The sequence below is a fragment of the Sprattus sprattus genome (genome assembly GCF_963457725.1).
Source record: "Sprattus sprattus genome assembly, chromosome: 17".
In the NCBI taxonomy this organism is placed as follows: domain Eukaryota; kingdom Metazoa; phylum Chordata; class Actinopteri; order Clupeiformes; family Clupeidae; genus Sprattus; species Sprattus sprattus.
The window spans coordinates 4,875,347-4,897,045 of NC_137915.1; the positions used below are offsets into that span (position 1 = coordinate 4,875,347).

The window sequence follows — 21,699 nt, forward strand, 5'->3', positions numbered from 1 at the left end:
GATTTGACTTTGTTTCACACAGCTGGCACAAAAGTACAGCACAGGTTTTTGTTTTGTAATCTGGTCACCTCTGGTAATGGTTGAGCAACAGACCATTTTATACACATAAGAGGTTTAGTGTCACTCATAAAAGCAATTATGTGCATCAAAACATTACTTAAAGCAACAGCACGTCTAGTTGCAGCAAGTTATACATTATAACTGTTTACATAGTCATGCATAAAATCATTATTTATTTGAATACAAAAAAGATGGCATTTACAGAATTGCAAGGGCAATTCAAGGGATTGAAAGAAAATAAAAGAGAAGCGTCCTTCATTAGAGCCATAGAACATGCCTTGAATCCTTTCACAATATAAAGTCCTCTAACATAGCCCACAGCTTTATCTGATTAACGCTTGTATCTGTAGTATGATTACAGAAGAATTTTTACATTTACATTTACATATACATTTAGTCATTTAGCAGATGCTTTTATCCAAAGCGACGTACAAGGGAGAGAACAATCAAGCTACGAGCAATAGAGACCTAGTGTAACAATAAATACTATTTTACAAAAGAAATAGAAAATACAGTCTGAACATATGCTGCTCTAATATATACAGACTTCCCTTGCAGATTGATGGTTAGGCAAAGAGACAATGAAGGCAAAGACCCTTCTTAGTCTGAGATGCCTCATGTGGAGAAAGATCTCTGTTTCAACAAAGTCAAAGTCAAAGTGTGTTTATTATTGCATGAACCAAATTGCTTCAGCACAGCAAAATTCTTACGACTTGGCAAGCATCATTCATCTACGCAGTAGACATCATACATATAACATACCAAAAAAATAACATAAAACTACATACACTATGACAATAAAACATATAAAATGTAACATTAACATACAACAATTTAAAGAACAACATATAGCTCTGTAACACTATGACATCATAACAGAAATCTTACATCAAATAATTAAACGTGTCTGTACAGTACGGTGACATGAGCAGGTCTATGGAAGAACACTTTGACCCTTAGTTCAGTTAAGAGTAAGCCATGTAAGGAAAGTGATTATTAATTGCTACAGATCTTCACATTAAGGAGGATATAAGGCATTCTGGATCAAATCCAGTGTTTGTCCACTGTGTCCCTACTTAGCTATACCTCATAGGGTCAACCTTATGCCTCATAGCTTCCTGATGCTCTGTTCACTGGTACTTACCAATGAACCTTTATAAAGAAATGGAATCTGGGCAAATTTACAATTTATTCAATACCCTCATCAGTACTTTGCTTTAGGATTAGAGCTAGACTGGACATGGTGCAATTGGGATCCAGTATCTTTACCAACGGCACGGTAACACCCCAGTCTTTAAATATGTGGTTCTGCATAGTCATGGCAGACATCGAATCAATACCTAATGAAGTAAGTGTACTGCTCTCTCTCAGCTCACCAATGTCAGCGTTACTCAGGTCACAAAGCAGGCTTTTCACATAATCCTCCTCAGTGTTCACAGGGTGGACCTTTGGCTCGGTCTCTTGTCCTCTCATCTTGAGCTCCTGTTCTACCAGTGGCGACAGTCGTACCCTGAGAGACGCGTTTTGAGAAAGGACATGGTTCTGCAGGTTTCTGAAATTAAATTTACAAACGACCTGTTGCGTGTTGTTTGTCAACAAGCACCGGGCCAAGGCCTCGTGTGTCTCCGAGACCTCCATGATTGTCAACCCTTTTGCCTCTAAGAACCTTTGAAAATGTACTTTGTTCAGTAGAAGGCCCAGGTTAAGGGGTCCCCAGTTGATGGCCTGCCCAGCAAGTCCAAGGTTGCGGCGGTAATGACAAAAGGTATCCAAAAAAGAGTTGGCGGCGGCATAGTTAGTCTGAGAGGCATTTCCCAGGAAAGAGGAGATGGAGGAATAGCAGACAAAGTAATCTAGTTTGCTGTGCAGTGTTGCATAGTGCAGATTTAAAGCTCCACTCACTTTTGGTTTCAGCACTTTCTTAAAATGCGAGCTGTCAAGGGTCTCAATCAAGCCATCGTGTAGCACCGCTGCACTGTGGAACACACCTCGGATGGGGCAGGAGGGAAACCTCTGACCAATGGCTGTGAAAGCTTCCACTACATCTTTGACTAATGAGACATCGCACTTGAGAGTCATCACAGAGACTCCATACTGCCTTTGGATTCCACTGACCTTGTGCTGAATCTCATCTGAGGGCACACTCCTGGAGAGGGAGACGATGTGCTCTCCGCCTCTGTGAGCGATGAACTTCACCGTCTCCAGCCCCAGCCCAGATAGCCCCCCCGATACAATGTACACACTCCTCTTTCTGAAGAGTTCTTTGGCTTGGGGAAGCAAGGGGACGTTTGTTTCTGTATGAATAGAATCATTCTTGGTGCACACAATCAAAGAGATGTTCTCCGCATTAAAGTATGAGTGAGATTGTGTGCAAGATGTCCTTTCAGGAAAGACTTCTCTCTGAAAGGTGTTTTCTTGTATGGTCATCATACAGGTCTTACCAAATGGCATCCCATGTAGCCAGTGATCCAGATATGGACCCTCTCTTTTAAGGTTGGCTTTCTGAAAAACACTAGACGTTTTCAGAACGTGGACGCAGACGTTTCGATTTTTTTGTTGAATAAGATGCGAGAGTGAGGTCAATTCCTCATTACAGACAACTACTATGTGCTTCACTGAAGATAGTCTGCTTGCACTCGCCACCAAAGACTGATCATAAGGAGGCAGCAGGATGATAACGGCACAGTCGGAAGGTTGGTCATTTATCTCTGTCTGGATATTCACATTCAATCCCTTAGCCTTTCCTACCTCAACCAGTAACTTCGCTAAAGTTTTGGGAACCGATGAAAGAACTGTCATGGTCATTTTCTGCTTGTCTTTGGGCAATACAAGGTCAAAGATTTCCCTGGCAAGTACAAAGTACGAGACACATGGGACTCTTAAAAATGGAAGTTTTGCGATGTTGTAGCATACTTCCTCAGGAATAATTATCTTAGAGGAAGCAATAATGGGGTAGCAGGCTGCAATGTGGTCTCCCACTTTCAGTTTGCTCACACCTTTCCCCACAGCTGTGACGGTGCCGCAGAAGTCCAGAGCCAGGAGCTGGTGGCTCTGGGTGGAGTGTTCGGACCAGTAAATTGTCCGACCAAATTTAACGTCAGAGAAACTAACTGGAAAGTAGTCAGATGAATGGACACATATTTTATTAAGTCGTACTTCCAAAGTTTTATCCAGAATGGGGTCATCATCAAAGCTAACTGTAACAGCTGACAATCTATCCATCCTGTAGGGATCTGAAGTCTGTAGGGTAAATCTTTGAGATGGCAAAGAATGGATGCGTGTCTCTGTATTTCTAGAATCATAAAGTGGACTTCTTGTTATGGTGGCTAAATGAACCTGACCTTTGCTTATCATGATCTCAGGGTGCTGGCTGCTCTTATGGCAGCTAATGACACAGGCTAACACCCGTATGTCTTCATTCGACACCGATGCCAGGTCGATTAACTGAAACGAGAAGCCCGACATCTCCGCTGCGAGGGCTCTTGTCATACCTGACAAAACGAAGCCAGGACTGACATGATCAACAATATGACCAGACGATCTGTAGGTGATCACGCGTATGATATGTGAGCAGCTGTACTCCCTCAAAGTAAGTGCAATTTTTCGGTAGAATTCACAACATTCGACTAAACTGTCCAGAATAGTCTCAATTTTCATTTGGCTCAGGTCTTGAATTCCGCACATGAACAGAACCTGTGTGAATTCCACACCAGCTTTGGTCTCAAGGCATTGAGTGAGCAAAGCAGCAACGGATGGGGCTGATTTTGAGAGGGAAACAAAAGTAGATTGTGGGTGTAAATAGGGCTTAAGAGCTTTAGCTACTCCCAGAGTATCTTCAAATACTAGGGCTTTCGGGCTGTTTCCAATGCTCATGTCATATGTAAAGGATTTATAATCATTGTGAAAGAATTCAACAACCTGAGGGCATCCTTGCACAAATGTGATCCTCAAATCTTTTAGTTCAACTAACACATGACCCAACGGGTCTGCGAAGCAGCCACACACCTCATAAAAGTCACATGTCTCTTGAGTTACCCTCAGATACATGATCATCACCCTCTGCAGTGGTCTGGAGATCACCACACTTTTAATGGCAGAGGGGAAGCAAGGTCTTGCACAGCTCCCATCTTGAGCCACCACAGATGTCATCTGTAGGAAACAGTCCAGTACCACAGGGTGCAACCTGTACTCATACAGTTGGCTCAGCAGTTCATCTGGAACTGTGATGGTGGTCAGGGCCTCCCTGAACTCTCCTCCATAGCAAATTTCATCCAGTAGTCTGAATGTAGGCCCATATTCAAATCCAGCCAAAGAGAGGTGGGAATATACCTCGTCTTTTGTAATCACCACTGGGCACCTTTTTGACACAGTATTACAACTGATGACCCCTTCCTCTATAACGGCTGGACCTGTTCCATAAGTAATGGTGCCAGATGCATGCACAGTGGACAAAGACCGTATTTCAAATCTGGTCTCGCCATCAGATGGCTCAAGGAGCACTGTCAATTGATTGGACTCCTTGCTGAGCACAAACAAGCTCTGGAAAGTAACGCTAAGCTGTAGAGAACACAGAGGCTTCTTTGGCCTGATGAACTGCATAGCAGCTTCCAAAGCTAGCTCCACATACAGAGAACCAGGGGCAATCGCTACTCCATTGTTTTTGTGCTCCCAAAGGTAGGATGTAACATTGGATGAGAGATTACACTTAAACTGCTTGCTGTTTCTCTTCATCTGTGTCAGTAGGGGATGCACAGAATGAGGTACAACATCATTCCCTTGCCTCACAGCCTCAAAGTTAACCTCTTTTTTGAGGCACTCAAACTGGTACCTGGGGAAGGCCATTGTTTGGCCCTCACACCCTCTGTAGACACTGTCCCAGTCTATTTGAGACCCTAGCTCAAAAAGTCTAGCCACAGTACTAACAAGTGTCTCATGGTCTCTGTCTGGCTGGACTGAAGACAAAACAGTAACATCATTCCCTAGCACCTCCATAATGTTCCTCTGCAAAGCCCTCCTTGGGCTTATTTCTATGAAAACCACATTAGTTTTGTCTTTGACTGCTGATTCTATTGCCTGTTGAAATGCAACAGGCTCACGGATGTTCCTTGCCCAGTATTCACCTGTGGTAAAGTCACCTGCAGATGATGTCCTCCCCGTAACTGTTGAATGAAGTTCACACTCCATTTCATTTGCATCGAGAACTCCTATTCTTTCTTTGATCTGACTTAATATCGGATCCATCATATGACTGTGATAAGCAGCGGGAACATCCAAAACATGGAGGAAGAGGTTTTTGGTCATAACTGAAGTTTTCAGCCTCTGGTGCAGGTTGTCTATTGCGTCTTTGTGACCCGATAACACACAGGACACAGGACTGTTTATAGCCGCCAGACAAACCTTTGCTGTGTAAGACGATAGGATTTTCAAAATGTCAGCAACAGCTACATTGCCAACCACAAGCATTTTCCCGCCAGTGACACTTCCCTGCAAAGCACTTCGGTAGTAGATCACCTTGACAGCGTCCGCAAGAGATAACAGCCCAGAGCAATGTGCAGCAGCTACTTCTCCTACAGAATGCCCAAGAACAGCATCTGGTCTGATGCCCCAATGTCTCAGAAGATGTGCAAGGGCAACCTGAACGGAGAAGAGCAAGGGCTGAACCACCTCTGGCTTGGAATAGTCATCGTTGTCATAATCATTCACTATCTTCTGGGAAATGCATGTGCTCCTGTGATTCTGGAACAGATTTTCCACTTCCCTTACCTTCTCTCGAAAAATAGGTTCTTTATACAGCTGTTTACACATGCCTCGGTAGGTCACTCCATTGCCACAGAACACAAACACCAACTTCAAGTCTGGCTTGGATGGGATGATCTTTTTGTCGAGAGCCATCCTAAGCTGTTCTTTTAGTTCTGCCACTGAAGATGACAGAAATGCTTTCCTGTATTTATGTTTTAAGTGACCTCTCCTACATGCTGACGTGTAAGCAAGGTTTTTTAGATCTACTGGTTCACCTGTGCTAAGCCTTTGATGCGTGTCTGAAATACACATCTTGAGGGACTTCTCTGTCATGGCTGAAAGAGTGAAGCATTTTCTAGTCTCAGATCTGGCAAGAATTGAATGAGGTGTTTGTATGTGTTCCCTAATGACAGCATGAGCATTGGTGCCCCCAAAGCCAAAGTTATTGACGCCAGCCACTCTACCACCGGGGTTTGTCGGCTTCCATTTCTCTGCCTCCGTAGGGATCCTTATATTTAGAGCTTTCGCATCAATGCTTGAACTTTCCTCTGAATAGAACAAAGAGGGGACAATGGTCTCATGTTTCATCATTAGGAGCACCTTAATCAATCCTGCTACACCAGCTGCTGATTCAGTGTGTCCTATGTTGCCTTTCACGGAGCCGATGATTGTTTCTGATCTTCGAGGCCTAGCTTGGGCGACGACATTAGAGATGCTCCCTGCTTCTATTGGGTCACCTACTGGAGTTCCAGTCCCATGAGCCTCTATGTACTGGACACTCGTCAGGTCACTCTCTGTGGAGTAGATCCTCCTGAGAAGTTCCTCCTGCTGGACCATGGACGGCTTGGTGATTGGAGTGACAGTGCGGCCATCTTGGTTTACTGCTGTTTTGCTGATAATGCCCCATATGTGATGAAAGCCTTCAAGAGCCTTTGAATAAAACAGCACGGATAATGACGTTTGTATAACAACTGCAGTAGAACAAAATCATTGAAATAGTTGTAAAACGACTTTATTATTTATTTATTAAAGAAATGTTATTGGCTACAAGGAAGACATACCTTGCTCAGTGGCTTCAGCAGGACAACTCCACAACCTTCTCCCCTGCCGTAGCCATCTGCCCAGCTAGAGAATGGTTTGCTGGTGCCATCAGATGAGATCATCTTGGCCTTGCTGAGAGCCACGAAGACTCGTGGCTCAAGAATGCAGTTAACCCCCCCACAGAGAGCCATCTCACAATCACCTGATAACATACAAAAAATATGAATTCCAACAAAATAAAAAAGGTTAAAAGGTAATTTTGATATTTTTCTTTGTCTCAACAAAAAAGTAGCTTGTGGGTGTGCCGGTGCAGATACCTTGTCTGATGGCCTGGCAGGCAGAGTGAAGGGCTACTAAAGACGAGGAGCAAGCGCTATCAATGGCAAATGAAGGCCCAGTGAGATTGAAGGTGTAGGAGATCCTGTTGGCAGCCACACTCATAGCTGTCCCAGTGCCATTATAGTGGGTTATTGTGCTCGGGCTGTTGTTAAGCAGGGTCTCATAGTCCCTGTTCATGAGGCCTGACCCAAACACATCCAGGACACACACTATGAATTACAGAGAATTTCCAAAACACCTATGAGATATCTAGAGTGTGTTACAAATAAAATGCTTTATTATTATTATTATTAATAATATTAATATTAATAATAATAATATTAATAATAATAATAATAATAATAATAATAATAATAATAATAATAATAATAATAATAATAATAATAATAATAATAATGACGGTCTCATCATTACCTATGTAAACTCCAGTCCTGGTCCCGCTGATCTTCTCCATGGGTATCCCAGCATCCTCCAGGGCTCTGTAGGAGCACTGTAGTAGCAGCTTTTGCTGGGGGTCCATAAAGTCTGACTCGGCCTCAGTAATGCCAAAGAACTTGTGGTCCAACTCATTAAATCTGACAAAATACAGGCATCACACCAATCACTACATTGTATAAGCACACTGCAAGAGGAGTGGTGAGTGTACTCATGAATAAAATGCCATTTTTTGACCCTGTTAACTAACGTTGTTAACAGAATAAAATGGCCTTTTATTCATGAGTAGTATATTAATACGTTTTATTTAATAGCAAACACAAAAGTTGTCCAATCACTTTCACCACATAGCTAAATGTCTAGCATTTTCTTCATATTTTGCTACTGATAACAGTTGATTTTGAAACCACTGATGTCAACATAACATGGGCGAGCATCTATAAGATAAATAAGGGCCGGTGAACCTGGCCAATTAGTTTGCAAAAAATGTAAGTCCCCAAAGAAAAACACATATATCACTTAGCAACCGTGTTTCTTACCCATCTATAAGAGCAGCCTTGGTAGTCTGTGTTTTTCCAGGTCTGCTGTGGTCAGGATCATACCAGGACGAGCAGTCAAACCGTTCATCTGGAATCACTACAGTGCAGTTCTTTCCCTCAACTAGAACGCTCCAGAAGTTGTCAAGACCTTCACCTGAAAAATATCATAACTCACAAATTCCAAAAGACACATAGAATAACAAAAGAAGTCTAAATCTAAATTGGTTTGTACCAACAATGACATTATACAATCAAATTCATGCAAGACCTGTAAGTCTGGAAATCCTGTTCAACTAGGCAGAAAGAAGGGCACCATGTACTGACCACATAAGGCTGGAAAATGTCTCTCTTACCTCCAGGGAAATTGCATCCAATCCCGATTACTGCAATGTCCTCATCCATGATTTTCCTCCTATAATTTCCTCTACCAAATACACTAATCAGAATCCATGAATCTTTCGTCCTTCATTCCCCTAAACATTCTTCCATTTTAGTGCTTTTGTCTCAATCCATCAAATCCATCAATACTTGCATTCTCCTCTTCAACAGCACATCACACTGGCAAGCCAGAATGTCCTGAAGTCTGTGTAGTTAGGCAACTATCTCTTTATAAACCTTACCATGACTGAGAAGATTGTGTGTCCTGAATGACCGTTTGTTGTTTGGAACTGGTGGGTCATCACATAGTTTCACTGACGGCTTTCAATTAGGTCACCTGTAACAAAAACCTTTAATTGCTGGTTTGCACAGGTGATTATTAAAAAGTTACTGAGGTGCTTCTTCCAGGAAACAATTAATGGTTATTTTCCTCCTTTTGGTGCACCATATTGTCTTTAATGCCATTTAACAATTACATTCTTATGTAAGTCTCAACCAGGGCCTAATTGTGGTTTACTTGGCTCTCCAGGAAAGGCAATTCATATTCATCCAATGCACCCAGCAGAGAGTGCTGCTTAAATAGCCACTTCAACCGCACATGTCCTGTGATTAGGGAAGGGGGATTGGGGACAAATTCCCCATTATTCTGAGGGACAATGGAAGGACTATGCTCTAACTGGAGAGAGATAATTAGAGACATCTGCATTCTGCTTCGAATGAGTGCATCCTCTTTTTAAAGATGAAGGTGAACATTTCACTCAAGTTACCTCGGGACTCCTGAGTTGCGTGAGTATAATAAGTAAGTATATTTATTATACATAAGTATATTTATTAAAGAACAAGCCTGTTGGGCTCACCCACCTCCTGGCAGGTCAGAGGCACTTAGTTTTGAAAGCACTGATTCTGTGGCAGTTGATCCTCTCAAAAACCCTTTCAGAAGCCTTAAAAGTTAGCTGGAAAGAACTAAATATATAACCTATGAGATATCATCGGATATTTGATAAAATGACACTTGACAAAAAGTTAAGGAGGCCTTTATTTATGTTTCCACAGCCCAGATCCTTTTTTCTGATTTCAGAAACGGACCTGGGTAGGGTGAACATTATCGGTGGACAATCATATACGCACACTTATATACATTGACTTGTTTTTTTTTTTTCCTCTCGTACATATTTATTCAAGCATAACTTCAATGGAGAGAAAGATGGAGCCAGCTAGCTTCATCTGAATAAATAACTTAAATGGATAAAATACAGTCATCTATATTTGAATGCAAGAATAAAAGTTCTAATTCAAGCGGAGAAGGAAGTGGACCCTATCCTACTACTAGAAGACAAAAAAAAAAAAAAACCCTAGAATTTACAATGAACAGACTGATCACTCCTACCCTACATGATGCAGAGGGTGGGGGGGAATAGATGCAATGCAAGAATACGGACATTATGAGGTCACTCTACATCTGTTACGAAAGAGACACTGCATTAGGAATTGCATTATTTGCCTTTCTTCAACAGTTTTTTATTTTCTCACAGCTGCAAAAAAGTGGAGAGCTAATCCCAAGTCTCCAAATATCCTGATCACAGAAAGGCTATTTGAGGTGATATACAGTACTAGTTGCTTTGCAACTAAAGATTATTCCCCTCGACTGTTACAATGTAAAACATTATTACGTGATGGGATTCTTTGCGGAGGTATATCTCAGACTACAGAGTGAGAACAAGTGTCAACTGCCTTCCTTCACACAGCGTCTCACCATGTAGGTTGTGGGGAGGTTATACACACCTGAACACCCTGATAAAAAAAAGAAGACAATTACTAAAAAGAACCAATGGTAATGACCAATTCGATTCCTGGAAGGAGATGTTTGGCTACATCTGGGCTAAAAAAAAAATAATCCAGTACAGGGGGAGGTTGGTCTGAAAGTGGGTTTATATATTATAAAAAACAAACAAACAAACAAAAAAAAAAAATTCTTTCTGCGCAATAGAACAGAAAGTATTTACACATGGGGCATTCCTATCAGTCTATTGGGCATGTGGCATCATCTGGGGTCTAGGGCCTTGCCCTCCAACACCAGCCGAATCTCCTTGGCATCCAGTGTCTCGTAGGCCAGCAGGGCATCAGCCAGCTTCTGGTGCTCTTTGTTATATTTCTTCAACAGGTTCTTAGCACGTTCATATGAGTCCTGTGACAAAGCACACAAAGAACAAAGCCTTAATATCTAGATTTACATTTGGTTTAGCTGATCCAAAACAAACTTGTATCCAGCAAAACAAGAATTTAAAAAAAAAGTTAGTGCTTTTTTTCCAGCATTGTTCAGACAAGAACAGCATGGAACTAAAACTATACTTCAAGACAATAAAACATGTTACTCATATAAATGAGAGGATAAAACCATAACACATATTTCAAGAGGTAATGTTAACTGATAAAGATTACATAAAGCAACTACCTCTCATTAAATATTTAAAATACTATAAACTAACTTATTTTCCGGTCTCCAGTAGCAATGTGTATGGGACAGCCCACTCACCTCCAGCAGCATCCTGATTTCCTGTTCCACGGCAGCCTGTGTCTCCGGACTCTGCTTTGTGACGTCATTGTAGGTCATCACCCCCAGCTGAAACAGGCCGGCAGAACAATGAGAAGTCGTAACCAGATCACTTATACAACCAGCAGGCACAGAAGCAGGCCAAAGAGAGCAGGCTGAGAAGCTTAGCACCACGGCTAATGATAGGCAGCCCTTTTCTCTACTTCTTAAAGCAGCATAAAGGAACGAGCATGCTTTCTACCTAAAAGGCATGCAAAAAACCTTGCAAACACCACCAACAGCCCAGTTGACACTGATAGAAGTTTGCCAAAACATGAACTGGTGTCTTTTGGCAGTATATCTGGCAATGTCATGCTGTGAAAGCTTTTCTTCCATTTTTGCAAGGTGTTCACGCCAGGAAACACAGAACTACATAGGGCATATCCTGGATGGCTAGTGGGAAAGACACAGGTGTTTATCTGTCCTTCACATGACCATATGCTATCAAAACTAATTTGAAGATGGTACCTAAACTAGTTGCCTATAAAACCATGCCTCAAAAAGTGTCAAATTGTTGCATGTGTAACTTTAATGGCTGTTATAAATCAGCCTATGAGGTTGTCTGCAAAATAGTTGTAGACTATAGGAAGACAAGCTCTAGGGAGGAGATGACTGACTCCATGAACATTGAATGAACGTTGTTAACGTCAAATGTTTCAGGCTGTACGTAGCTGGAGGGGAAAGGGATTAGGAGCAGGGGTGCCGGGACTTAAGTCTGGAATGTTCACCACGTGCACGGCTGTAAGAATGGCATTTCACCACGGCTGAGGCTTCCTGCGGAAGATCCACTGTTGGCTGAAATAGGCTCACCTCTCTTTGGGCTGCTCCGTTACCCAACCTGACAACACCCAGAGGTCATGAGGGGCCAGACTGTCAATGAACTGCTCTTCCTAGCAAGACTGACTGAGGCTATGCCAACAAAGGCCGAGGGATGAGCATTACCGAACCGATAAACCAGTGGTGTAGTGGTCCCTGGAGAAGTGGGTATACTCTTAATTTTGCAATTTTTTTAAGCAGCCCATACAGCACAGGATAAACGCCCTGTTTTGAGAAGTGGGCATAGGCAATGCTGACTGAAAAATGAGTGGGTATACTCCGTATACCTGCGTATACTCTGGACTACACCACTGCGATACACATACAGTATGGAGCCACAGGTGTTACCTTGCTGCTCATCCCAAAACGAGTCACCATCATCTTGGCTATTTTGGTGGCTCCATCAAAGTCACTTGATGCACCTGTGAAAAAAAAGTTGTTTTAGAGGAGTCTCAACTTCAAAAAATAAAGCCATCACACACATGGGGAGAGACAGTTGAAAAAAGGTGGAAAGCAGGAGAAGAGAGAGCTGGCAATAAGAAGAATTTTTGCCATTCACCTGTGGTGACCTCGCCATCTCCGAATACGAGCTCCTCTGCCACACGGCCCCCCATGCTGACGTCCATCTGGGCCAGCAGCTGGGCTCGGGTCTCACTCCAGCGGTCATTCTCTGGCAGCATGGACACCTGCGATCACCATGGCAACGGTTTACACACAATGATCGATGAAATAGCAACATTTAATGTGGGGGATATTTTAAATGAATCTTAAACTACAATCTGTGGGTGAATCGTCATATTGAGTACAATCCTATTCATCTACTGGCAATAACATGTAAAGGGGAATTTGGTTAAGACCACATTAGCACTAAACTTCCATCCATGAGTTTACTTTGTATGAATAAAAAGGAAATTGCAGAAATGGTGCCATTTTGAAAAGACTCGGTACACACATGACCCAGGGTAGGCCCGCGGGGCATGATGGTAGCTTTGTTGATGGGCATAGCATCTTTGGTGTAGTAGGCCACAATGGCATGTCCAGACTCGTGGTAGGCAGTGATGGTCTTGTTCTTCTTGTCAATATCCACACTTCTGCGCTCGGGGCCTGTCCATGGCATATGGAAGTAGCAAATATAGGTTAAGGGAGAAGGAAACAAGAAGGTACTGGCTTTAAGCTCACTCCCATAACTCCTGGGAAGAATAGGAGAGGGGGGGGGGGGGGGGGGGGGGGGGAGGTGATGGAATTTGGAGTGGGGCGGGGCTTTATGGGAGCAGGGAGGGGAGACACTCACCCATGAGGATCTTGTCCTTGGCGAACTCCAGATCCTTCATGGTCACCAGGTCTTTACCATCGATGGCAGCCTTGAGAGCCGCCTGGTTGACCAGGTTCTCTAGCTCAGCGCCAGTGAAGCCCACGGTACCCCTGGCGATGATTCCTGCATCAACAGCTGGAAGAAAGAGTCAAGGGTGACCCAAGTTTTACCATTAGGTCACTGCCATTCAAGGGTACAGATGTTAAATGGAGTTAAATCATTTCTTGTATATGAAAATGTACTTGGCCAATAAACATGATTCTGATTCTGATAACTGATTTGGGATCTGAACACTTGTAAGCAATAACACTGCAAGTTTTACAAATATAATTTACTTCTCCATCTCTCTCCATGTCCCTCTGTAGTTAGTTATGTGTTTAAGATGTTAAGGTCAACTATTGAAAACAATTCTGTTTATTCGGTCATATCTTGAATAAATCTTCAAAAAGATATGTGTGTGTCCACCACTTTCTGACTAGAAGTCAACTCAATGGTTACACATGATTGGCACCTTTACATCAGAGTGAAAGTAAAGCAATGTTTCAATTCAAAACCCATTCAATAAAAAACCCATTCAATACACAGCACAGAAAACATATATAAATATGATATATGATTGATGATGAAGATTTGGGTGTTTGATCCTTTTACAGCCATACCTTCATCCATTTTGATTTTCTTCAGGTACCATTTGAGGATCTCTGTGCGTCCCTTCACATCTGGGCGGGGGACAGTCACCTGCATGTCAAATCTGCCTGGACGGACCAATGCACTGCAGAACAACCCAGTAAAAACCACACGTGTCAGCTTTACAATCTATAAAAACGTTCATGGTTGGGCGACTATAACGTTAGGACTCTTAGAGGTCAGGTGAATACGGGTTGATTTGGACAATGGAATTCACCCCAATTACAAGGTCTAGTTTAGTTGCTCTTAATCCCCATGTGACAGAAACATTAAGTGTGAATTCACATCTAAATCCAACTCAGGGAGACTGACCCAGTAAGCCAATATGAGTTGGCAAAGAATCAGAGCTATCCTTACTGCTTTGACCAACCCAGATAGACAGAGCTGAGGAAGAATCACATTCGTCTTTGAAACGTACTTATCTAAAGCCTCAGCAAAGTTTGTGGCGCCGATGACGATGACCCCTTCATTTGGCTTAAACCTGTAAATAAACAAAAGATGAAAATCAAAAACCGACCGCAGGCCACACCAACATCTCAAACATGACCATTTATCTAGACAAGCAACATTCTCTTGTAGCTCAACTGCCCATGGCTGGCAATACAACAGCTTGACTGAGTGAGTCGAAGCATTATTCTGACATCGATCACCAACAACTGACCGAAGACACTGCAGTGGGGTACCTACCCATCCATCTCTGCTAGCAGCTGGTTGATGGTCTGTCTAGAGTAGGGGTGCATGGGCGACTCGATTCTTTTCCCGCCCACACTGTCCAGCTCGTCGATGAAGATGACACATGGGGCATTGGCCTTTGCCTCCTCTGAGGATAGTGAACAATGGACATATGATGCTGATTTAGTGCTTCTGTAGATAGTTATTTGACACAAGAATTTAACGAAAAACTGTAATCATATTCGTCCTTCCTTGATGGTGAGTAAGATACCAGTATTTATATCTGATGCAGTAATATCTTCTGCTTTATTTGTCAGATCTTATTTCATCAAAATCTTAAACCCGGTGAGGATGAAGTGTGGTTTTGTTCCAAGAGTAACAAATACTTCTGGGGGGGCGTGATGACGTGAAATCATTTCCAAACATTCTTGCGTTTCCTAAAAGCCATATCTCTCCTCTTTATATGCAATGACGTATAACTTCAGGCCATGGATTCAATACTGTATATATTTAAGCAACACAATACACCCAATGTGGCTGTGAGATGTGTAATTATGCCATGCCAAAGAGACTCACTGAAGAGGTTCCTGATGCGGCTGGCTCCCACTCCCACAAACATCTCATCAAACTCCGAGCCCGAGGCGTAATAGAAGGGCACGTCCGCCTCGCCAGCCACAGCCCTGGCCAGCAGCGTCTTGCCCGTGCCTGGTGGGCCAACCAGGAGGATCCCTGCAAACATGGCCCCATGATGGGAGGAGTTATCAATGACCAATCACAAGGATACAGTACAGAGCACAAGCTTTTAAAGTGTCCCCCATTAAACAGCATGAGGCACTGAGTGAGATTTAATGACTGACAATGAATTACACAGACAATTGTACGATTCCCATAAAAATGATGAAAACTTACTTCAATTACCAAGGCTCCATATACATATGTCTATGTACTACTATGTTACTAATTTTGTGATGAGTAAGTGTTCCCCATGACCAGAAAAAAAAAGAAGATAGAGGGACATTAATTGGCAGACTGCGCTCACCTTTGGGAAGCTTTCCGCCAAGAACTGTGAACTTCTGGGGGTTCCTGAGGAACTCGACCACCTCCTGCAGCTCGCTCTTGGCCTCATCCACGCCCTTCACATTCTCGAATGTCACATTTTTGACCTCGACCGGGTCTACAGCCGAGTCCAAGCCAGCTGTGGTGCGGAAGCGCACTGTAGGAAACAGGGGATCTTCAAAATTAGGCCCAAGGACCAAACCAAGGCAAGGTTGCAAAACATTTGGAATAATAAAGACGATATAACAGAATATAAGATAACCAACCATAGCAGATGTAACTTGAAATAACTGAAGCACGTATCCGTATCGGTTCATAGAGCACGGACCAAGCTTATCTGAGAAATCTACAGCATAGACGATAAAGTGAATGCAAACTGACACAAACCAGTATGAGGAAATGATGTCTTTACCTGAGAGAAACGGGGTTTTGGCCAAGCCATAGATGCCCACCAGGAGAAGGACCAGAAGGATCAAGCGCGTTCTCCTTAGCGATTCTGCCAAATCATATACAGAGAGACAGAGACAGAGAGAGGGAGAGGGAGAGGGGAGAAAGAGAAAGAATAAGAAAGCGCGAGGGAGCAAGAGTGTGAATACCTCAACATTAGTTCCATTTGACTCAGTAGCATCACCATGTGGTATTTCAGAGAAATTGATATTTACTTGTCTAAGCACATTACCAAACCTAAAAAATGTAATTAAAAACAAAATTAAAAACCGCTACAGTTCTGATGCCGATGTATTCATTATTACAGCACTATAAACAACATGTATGGGGGCATGAATTTGGCTATAACATGTATGCAACAAGTAACATGTAACAGGACAAGCGTGTAAGGGGATCCATGCCTTGTGTCCTTTGGGTCATAGATATGGACTTCATGAAGCCCTCTGTGAAACCAGTCTTAAAGGCGTCCTGCTCATTGCCAGACAGATTCCTGTTCTTCATCATGCCGTCTATACTGTCAATCTGTGGGCCTTTGTCCTTCATCAACAGACCCTATGATCCAGAGAGCAAGGAGTAGGACAAAAAGAAAAGAACAGAGAGAAAAGATTGAATTGAAGAAAGGAGGGTTGGAGAAGGTAAAAGGGGGGAAAGGAAGGAGAGGTTACACCAGGAACAAAGGGATTAGTGGTCATGAGACACACGGACTCTGCCATGTGAGCGAAGGACCGTTTGGTCGGTTTGGCAACACCTAGGCAGCAAAACGATTTGAAACAGGTCCACAGCCAACTCTGATGTAATGTGAGTGAGTGAGTGAAGAAGGGTGCATGTGTGTTTGTGTGTGTACAGTCAGGGTCAGGGAACTACATTTAGAGAGAATGTGTGTGTGTGTGTGTGTGTAAACTCTTCAAGAAGCTCGTCATATAACAGTCTTGGCTGTTTCTTGTTTCGACCAACCTCAGCCCAACTAACCTTCATGAAGCTTGGAGTGTAGCTGTCTGCCTCGCCTTGGCCCTCACCCTCCAACTGCTGACGCCTTGCTGCTTTACGCAGCGTCTTGAAGCCGCGCTGCTGGACCCACACTGCATGGACAGACGTTGGGAGAACAGGTTTCTACAAGAGCTGTACTTACAAGAGCAGATCTGACCAGCATTAAGAATATGTAAAACAACTAAAGTGTCCAAAAGATACTCCAAGCCAAGCTACACTTTAACAAAAAGCTTCATATTAAAACTATGTTCTCCCAAATGAACACAATTCCTGTGCACACTGTTCCTGGTGTGTTCTAAATGTAACTATAGTTACCGGGCCTGTGTTGGAGCTCTGAGCAGATGGCCAGAAGAGGACTAGAACTGTGCGTGTGGAATGCTGAGGGCCGGAACAACCCCACTGCCCTGGTCGAGAACCCTAGAATGAGAACAGACACAGATGAAGTGAAGTGAGGGCATTTCTTCTAGGCATCTCTTCTATAGTCTCCTGAAGCTGACTGAACTAAGCTCATCTATAGGAGGCAGTATGCTTTTCAGATTGAGATTTTCTTTGGAAAGCAACACTTCATTAAACACTCATATGTATAAAAGGTTCAAACAAAGAGGTTATGATGTGGGATCTTACCATGTTTGTTATGGAAGAAAGACTCCGTGGAGGTGTGTGATGTTCTCCAGCTGGGAGAGGGGTGAGGGGTAGAGTGGACTGCACTTGCTCCTGGCTCCAACCTGGGCAGCAGCTTACTGAGCAGCTCGCCGAGATGACCCACGCATAGGTCAGACAAGCCCAGCTCCCGTAAGCTCACCTTGGCCTGAAGACAAAACGTGTTGTTGAGACACAATGTTGAGTTTGATAAGATCCATTTTTGTATTCAAAAGAAGAGGTCACATTAGCCTTTCATAGCTGAATGACATGCTCTAGAACAGTGTTTCCCAAACTTTTTACAGTCCCGTACCCCCTCAGACATTCAAGCGCCAGCTACGAATTCCCACCCCCCCACACTCATATATATTATGTTTTTCATGTGTGTAAGCCCCCCCCCTGAAACACACACACACATTCACCACAGGTTAATGAGAAGGGTGTGCTGGAGAGGATGCACATAACTCTGCAATGTCTGGCTGAATTTGAGAAAGTCTTAGATGTATTTTGTTTTCATGCTCGTCAGACCCAATCTCACATAGGTACGTTGTGGCAAATGGCATCAAGGTCTTTTCAGTGAGGTGTGTTGTGTTGTGTTGTGTTGTTATCTCGCGTTTGACAATGTCTGTTACACACAAAAACAACTGTACTGCTGCTAACATCCTGATTCGAAGTAGACTTCGAAGAGCAACCTGAGTTGCTGTCGCTGGTAGGTGCATTCTCGATTGTAGGCCTTCTACTAGTACTAGCAGATGGTGTCTCTCTTTTTAAACATTTATCCCTTTTTGTACAGCAACCAGAATGACCTCCGCTTCTCTACACAGTGCATCAGCGAGTAGAATTCTGAGGGGGGAGCTTACCGTTGTGCCTATGTTTTGACTTACCTACCTGTAGCTATTTTTGGCAGGTTAATTATTTCGCTAAACACTACAATGTATTCATGAGTATATTTTTGGCATCACGACTGGGCTATTCAGACTTTTTTTTCAAAATGTCATGTTTATTTGTCAGTTTGAAAATGCAATGGGCTGTTTAACTTTAAAAATGCAAATCAAATGTTTTTCCCTGCGTACCCCCTACGTCCCTTTGCGTACCCCAGTTTGGGAAAAACTGCTCTAGAAGATCAACAAATACAAAATACATGGATAGACTAGAACTTTTTGTTTGTAGTCTACTTGTATTTTACAACATACAGTCAGCAGCAAATAAACAAAGTGTCATGGATTCACAAATTTGTGGCATTTAGCCCATGTGGTAATAGCTATGGTCAGAGAAGTTCTGATCAACACTAAAGATCTATGCCGACAGATTTCAGTTGTAAATAACTAGAACATTTCCAGTTCTAGCAATAACATGAAAGACAGCTCTTGATGATATTACTGAACATCGAAGCATACAACCAAAATAGCTTGTCTGAGGTCTCAAATCAGATATACTGGTGGCATTATTAAGCCCATTAAGGAAGCAATGTTGTTTAAAATAAAAATGGAATAATGTTTTTTTTTTTTATTAAATCCAGGAAGATCTGAATAGTAATGTTGACTAAGGTTTGAGAGGACAAATGAGGGACATTCTTGGTCAAAGCTTATGTTCCCACTGATGAAATAAAGCTGCCCCTTTATTGAAGTACATTCTACTGGGAGATGTTCTACGTTGCCTTACCTCTTTGAGCAGGGGGTCTTGCTCTGGTTGGAGCTCCCTCTGCAGAGTCTGCACAGATGCTGTGGCTGCTGAGCTGGCGGAAGTTTTGATGGAATGAAATGCATTGATAAGGTGGCTCAGTGGCACCGTGACCTAAAAAAAACAACAACATAAACTATTATTATCCGTGACACAACTTACTACAACAATCATTTGCCAATGATCTGATAAGAGAAAGTCTTCCTCTGTGATGATATTATTAGTTACTGTTCAGCATGTCCAACTGATAACGATTCAAATGTCCTGTTGATAGGACGTATCATTACATTGCATCAATCCAAAGTAAACACATCCACTGCAAAGGTTGCTTTCCGAATCTAACGCTAGTTCAAAACGAGAAGGCAAGCCATACCATGCGTATGCGAAGGCATATATGATACCAGTGTAAAGTTAATTCTGTTCTGCCTGCAGTCACACTAAGCGTTGAACCATTGTAGAAAGCAGGAATTGGCCGCAGCAGCCATATTATGTTGGCTGTTGGTCAAGTGTCCCAATGACATAAGGCACCTGATTTTGTAATCGACCGCTGGGACCAAACTGACATCTAACAGTAACGTAACTCTAGAATGTAGCTATCTATCTTGATTTCGAAACTCAAATACATATTTAATATTACATTTCAATACAGTTGTTGAGAGGTCGTGGGGTATCTGTTTAAATACGAAAAGAACACAATATTACACAGACAAATGCTTGTACTTTTCCATCCCTTCAAAATGTTACACAAGCTCATTTACAGTTCCATACATCAAATGCTAACATTAGCTAGCTGTCACATAACTGGATGCTATGCTTGCTCGCGTTCAGTCTCGTTTACATTAACGTCCATAAATACAGCGTTAGCTGAGGTGAGTTCGCTGTAAAAGAAATGCCTCGTTGCGTTCTTGGTAGCCCAAATGAATGTATAAAAAACCTTGAGCAAAGCCCTCTCGGGGTTAAATGTTTGTACAACCTCGGCTAACCATTGTAGCAACTGTATTAGAAGACACGCTAGCTACCAAGCAAAACCTTTGTAGTATCAAGATGGTAACTTTGCTAGGCGAACCAGGTAGAACTTCACTGCTAGCTAGCTAACTAGCCAACTTAGCTTGAAAGCTATAGAGGAGTCGACCTACTGACAGCCGTCTTCAATCATGCCACAAATCTGCTAATGTTACACTCTACATTGTTCTTATACCAACCGTATATTAACCGTTTCAATTTAGTCCACTAATTCACGTTACTCATGTGTTCTACTCTCAAAGGATTGTCGTTCACACAAGGTTGAGTAAGCCTTAGCAAAAATAGCTAGCTAGCTAATATGTTCGTGATTTTTTTGGCCCTGGCGACCTAGCTTGCTGGATAAATGAGGTTTGTAATTTACCTGTGGCTGAAAAGTTGTAGGGAGGGAAAACATCGCTCCGGATTATTGGAAGTAGTCCCTATGTGTTCCTGTCAAAATCTAGATCCCACCCCACTTTCTGCCCTTTTGTTTTCCCCTATTACCAAACTCAACTAACGCTAACGTTACCAAACGCCTTGGTGGAGGAGGTTCCGTGAATGCTACCGGGAGACAAATTGTTACGTCATGCGGTTACACTGTGGGTCCCATTTCAACTTTTCAGAGTTGGAATATAATTATTAATGATAATAATACACTTTATTTGAATAGCACATGTCATACAAAACAATGCTAAATGATGTTGCCACACATGCCAACACCTTCATACTCATAAAATGAGCAAGGGTTCACTCAAACTGATGTAAGGAGAGCTGGGTTGAATGACATACTTTTCACTCTATAATTTTTAAGTATGTTGACATAATCTTTCAGATCTTCAAGATCTCAGCAAAAAAAATAAAAATAATTATATATATATATATATATATAACGTTCGCAAAAGATTCATAAAATGATTGTATTCAGGATTTAAGTCATGCTGTGCAAATACAAAATGCTATAGTTACAAATGTAAGTGACAATTATAGTTGCTTGAGCATTCAATTCGAACCAGCACCAGAACACATACAAATTCAATACAATTTCTGGTAAATATAAACAAAATAATGTAAGCAGTTAATTTAAACCAGAGCCAAAAAACATTAAACTTAATTTCTGCCATTTTTTAACCAAACGACAGTTTTTGTAATATGCATTAATCTTATTGACAATTTAAAGAAAATAACATTCGATCACATACCAGTAGTCTAGTTATGATCATTCATTTCTCTTTTAAAACACACAAGGCCAACCAACCCCTTCACATTCGGACACACCTCAT

At 42.3% G+C, this 21,699-nt stretch overlaps 2 protein-coding genes across 2 annotated transcripts; both read right to left on the bottom strand.

Annotated features, from left to right (window-relative positions):
• Positions 1-1,248: 1,248 nt before the first annotated feature.
• Positions 1,249-8,555, bottom strand: pks1 (polyketide synthase 1; the record flags this gene model as incomplete). The annotated part of the gene is made up of 7 exons (XM_080855111.1): positions 1,249-2,373; positions 2,809-6,729; positions 6,861-7,042; positions 7,158-7,361; positions 7,594-7,754; positions 8,154-8,307; positions 8,507-8,555. 7 exons carry the CDS (start codon positions 8,553-8,555, stop codon positions 1,249-1,251), a joined length of 5,796 nt encoding a protein of 1,931 aa, XP_080711237.1.
• Positions 8,556-9,554: 999 nt separating this feature from the next.
• Positions 9,555-21,045, bottom strand: LOC308378687 (ATP-dependent zinc metalloprotease YME1L1-like). Its single transcript, XM_080855650.1, has 18 exons — positions 20,802-21,045; positions 19,400-19,531; positions 17,723-17,906; positions 17,414-17,515; positions 17,081-17,190; positions 16,513-16,663; positions 16,077-16,160; positions 15,648-15,821; positions 15,185-15,337; positions 14,624-14,756; positions 14,355-14,417; positions 13,909-14,021; positions 13,229-13,384; positions 12,890-13,041; positions 12,497-12,623; positions 12,286-12,359; positions 11,065-11,151; positions 9,555-10,716 (listed from the first exon to the last, which is right to left on the bottom strand). Exons 1-18 carry the CDS (start codon positions 20,832-20,834, stop codon positions 10,573-10,575), a joined length of 2,172 nt encoding a protein of 723 aa, XP_080711776.1. The 5' UTR covers positions 20,835-21,045; the 3' UTR covers positions 9,555-10,572.
• Positions 21,046-21,699: the final 654 nt, after the last annotated feature.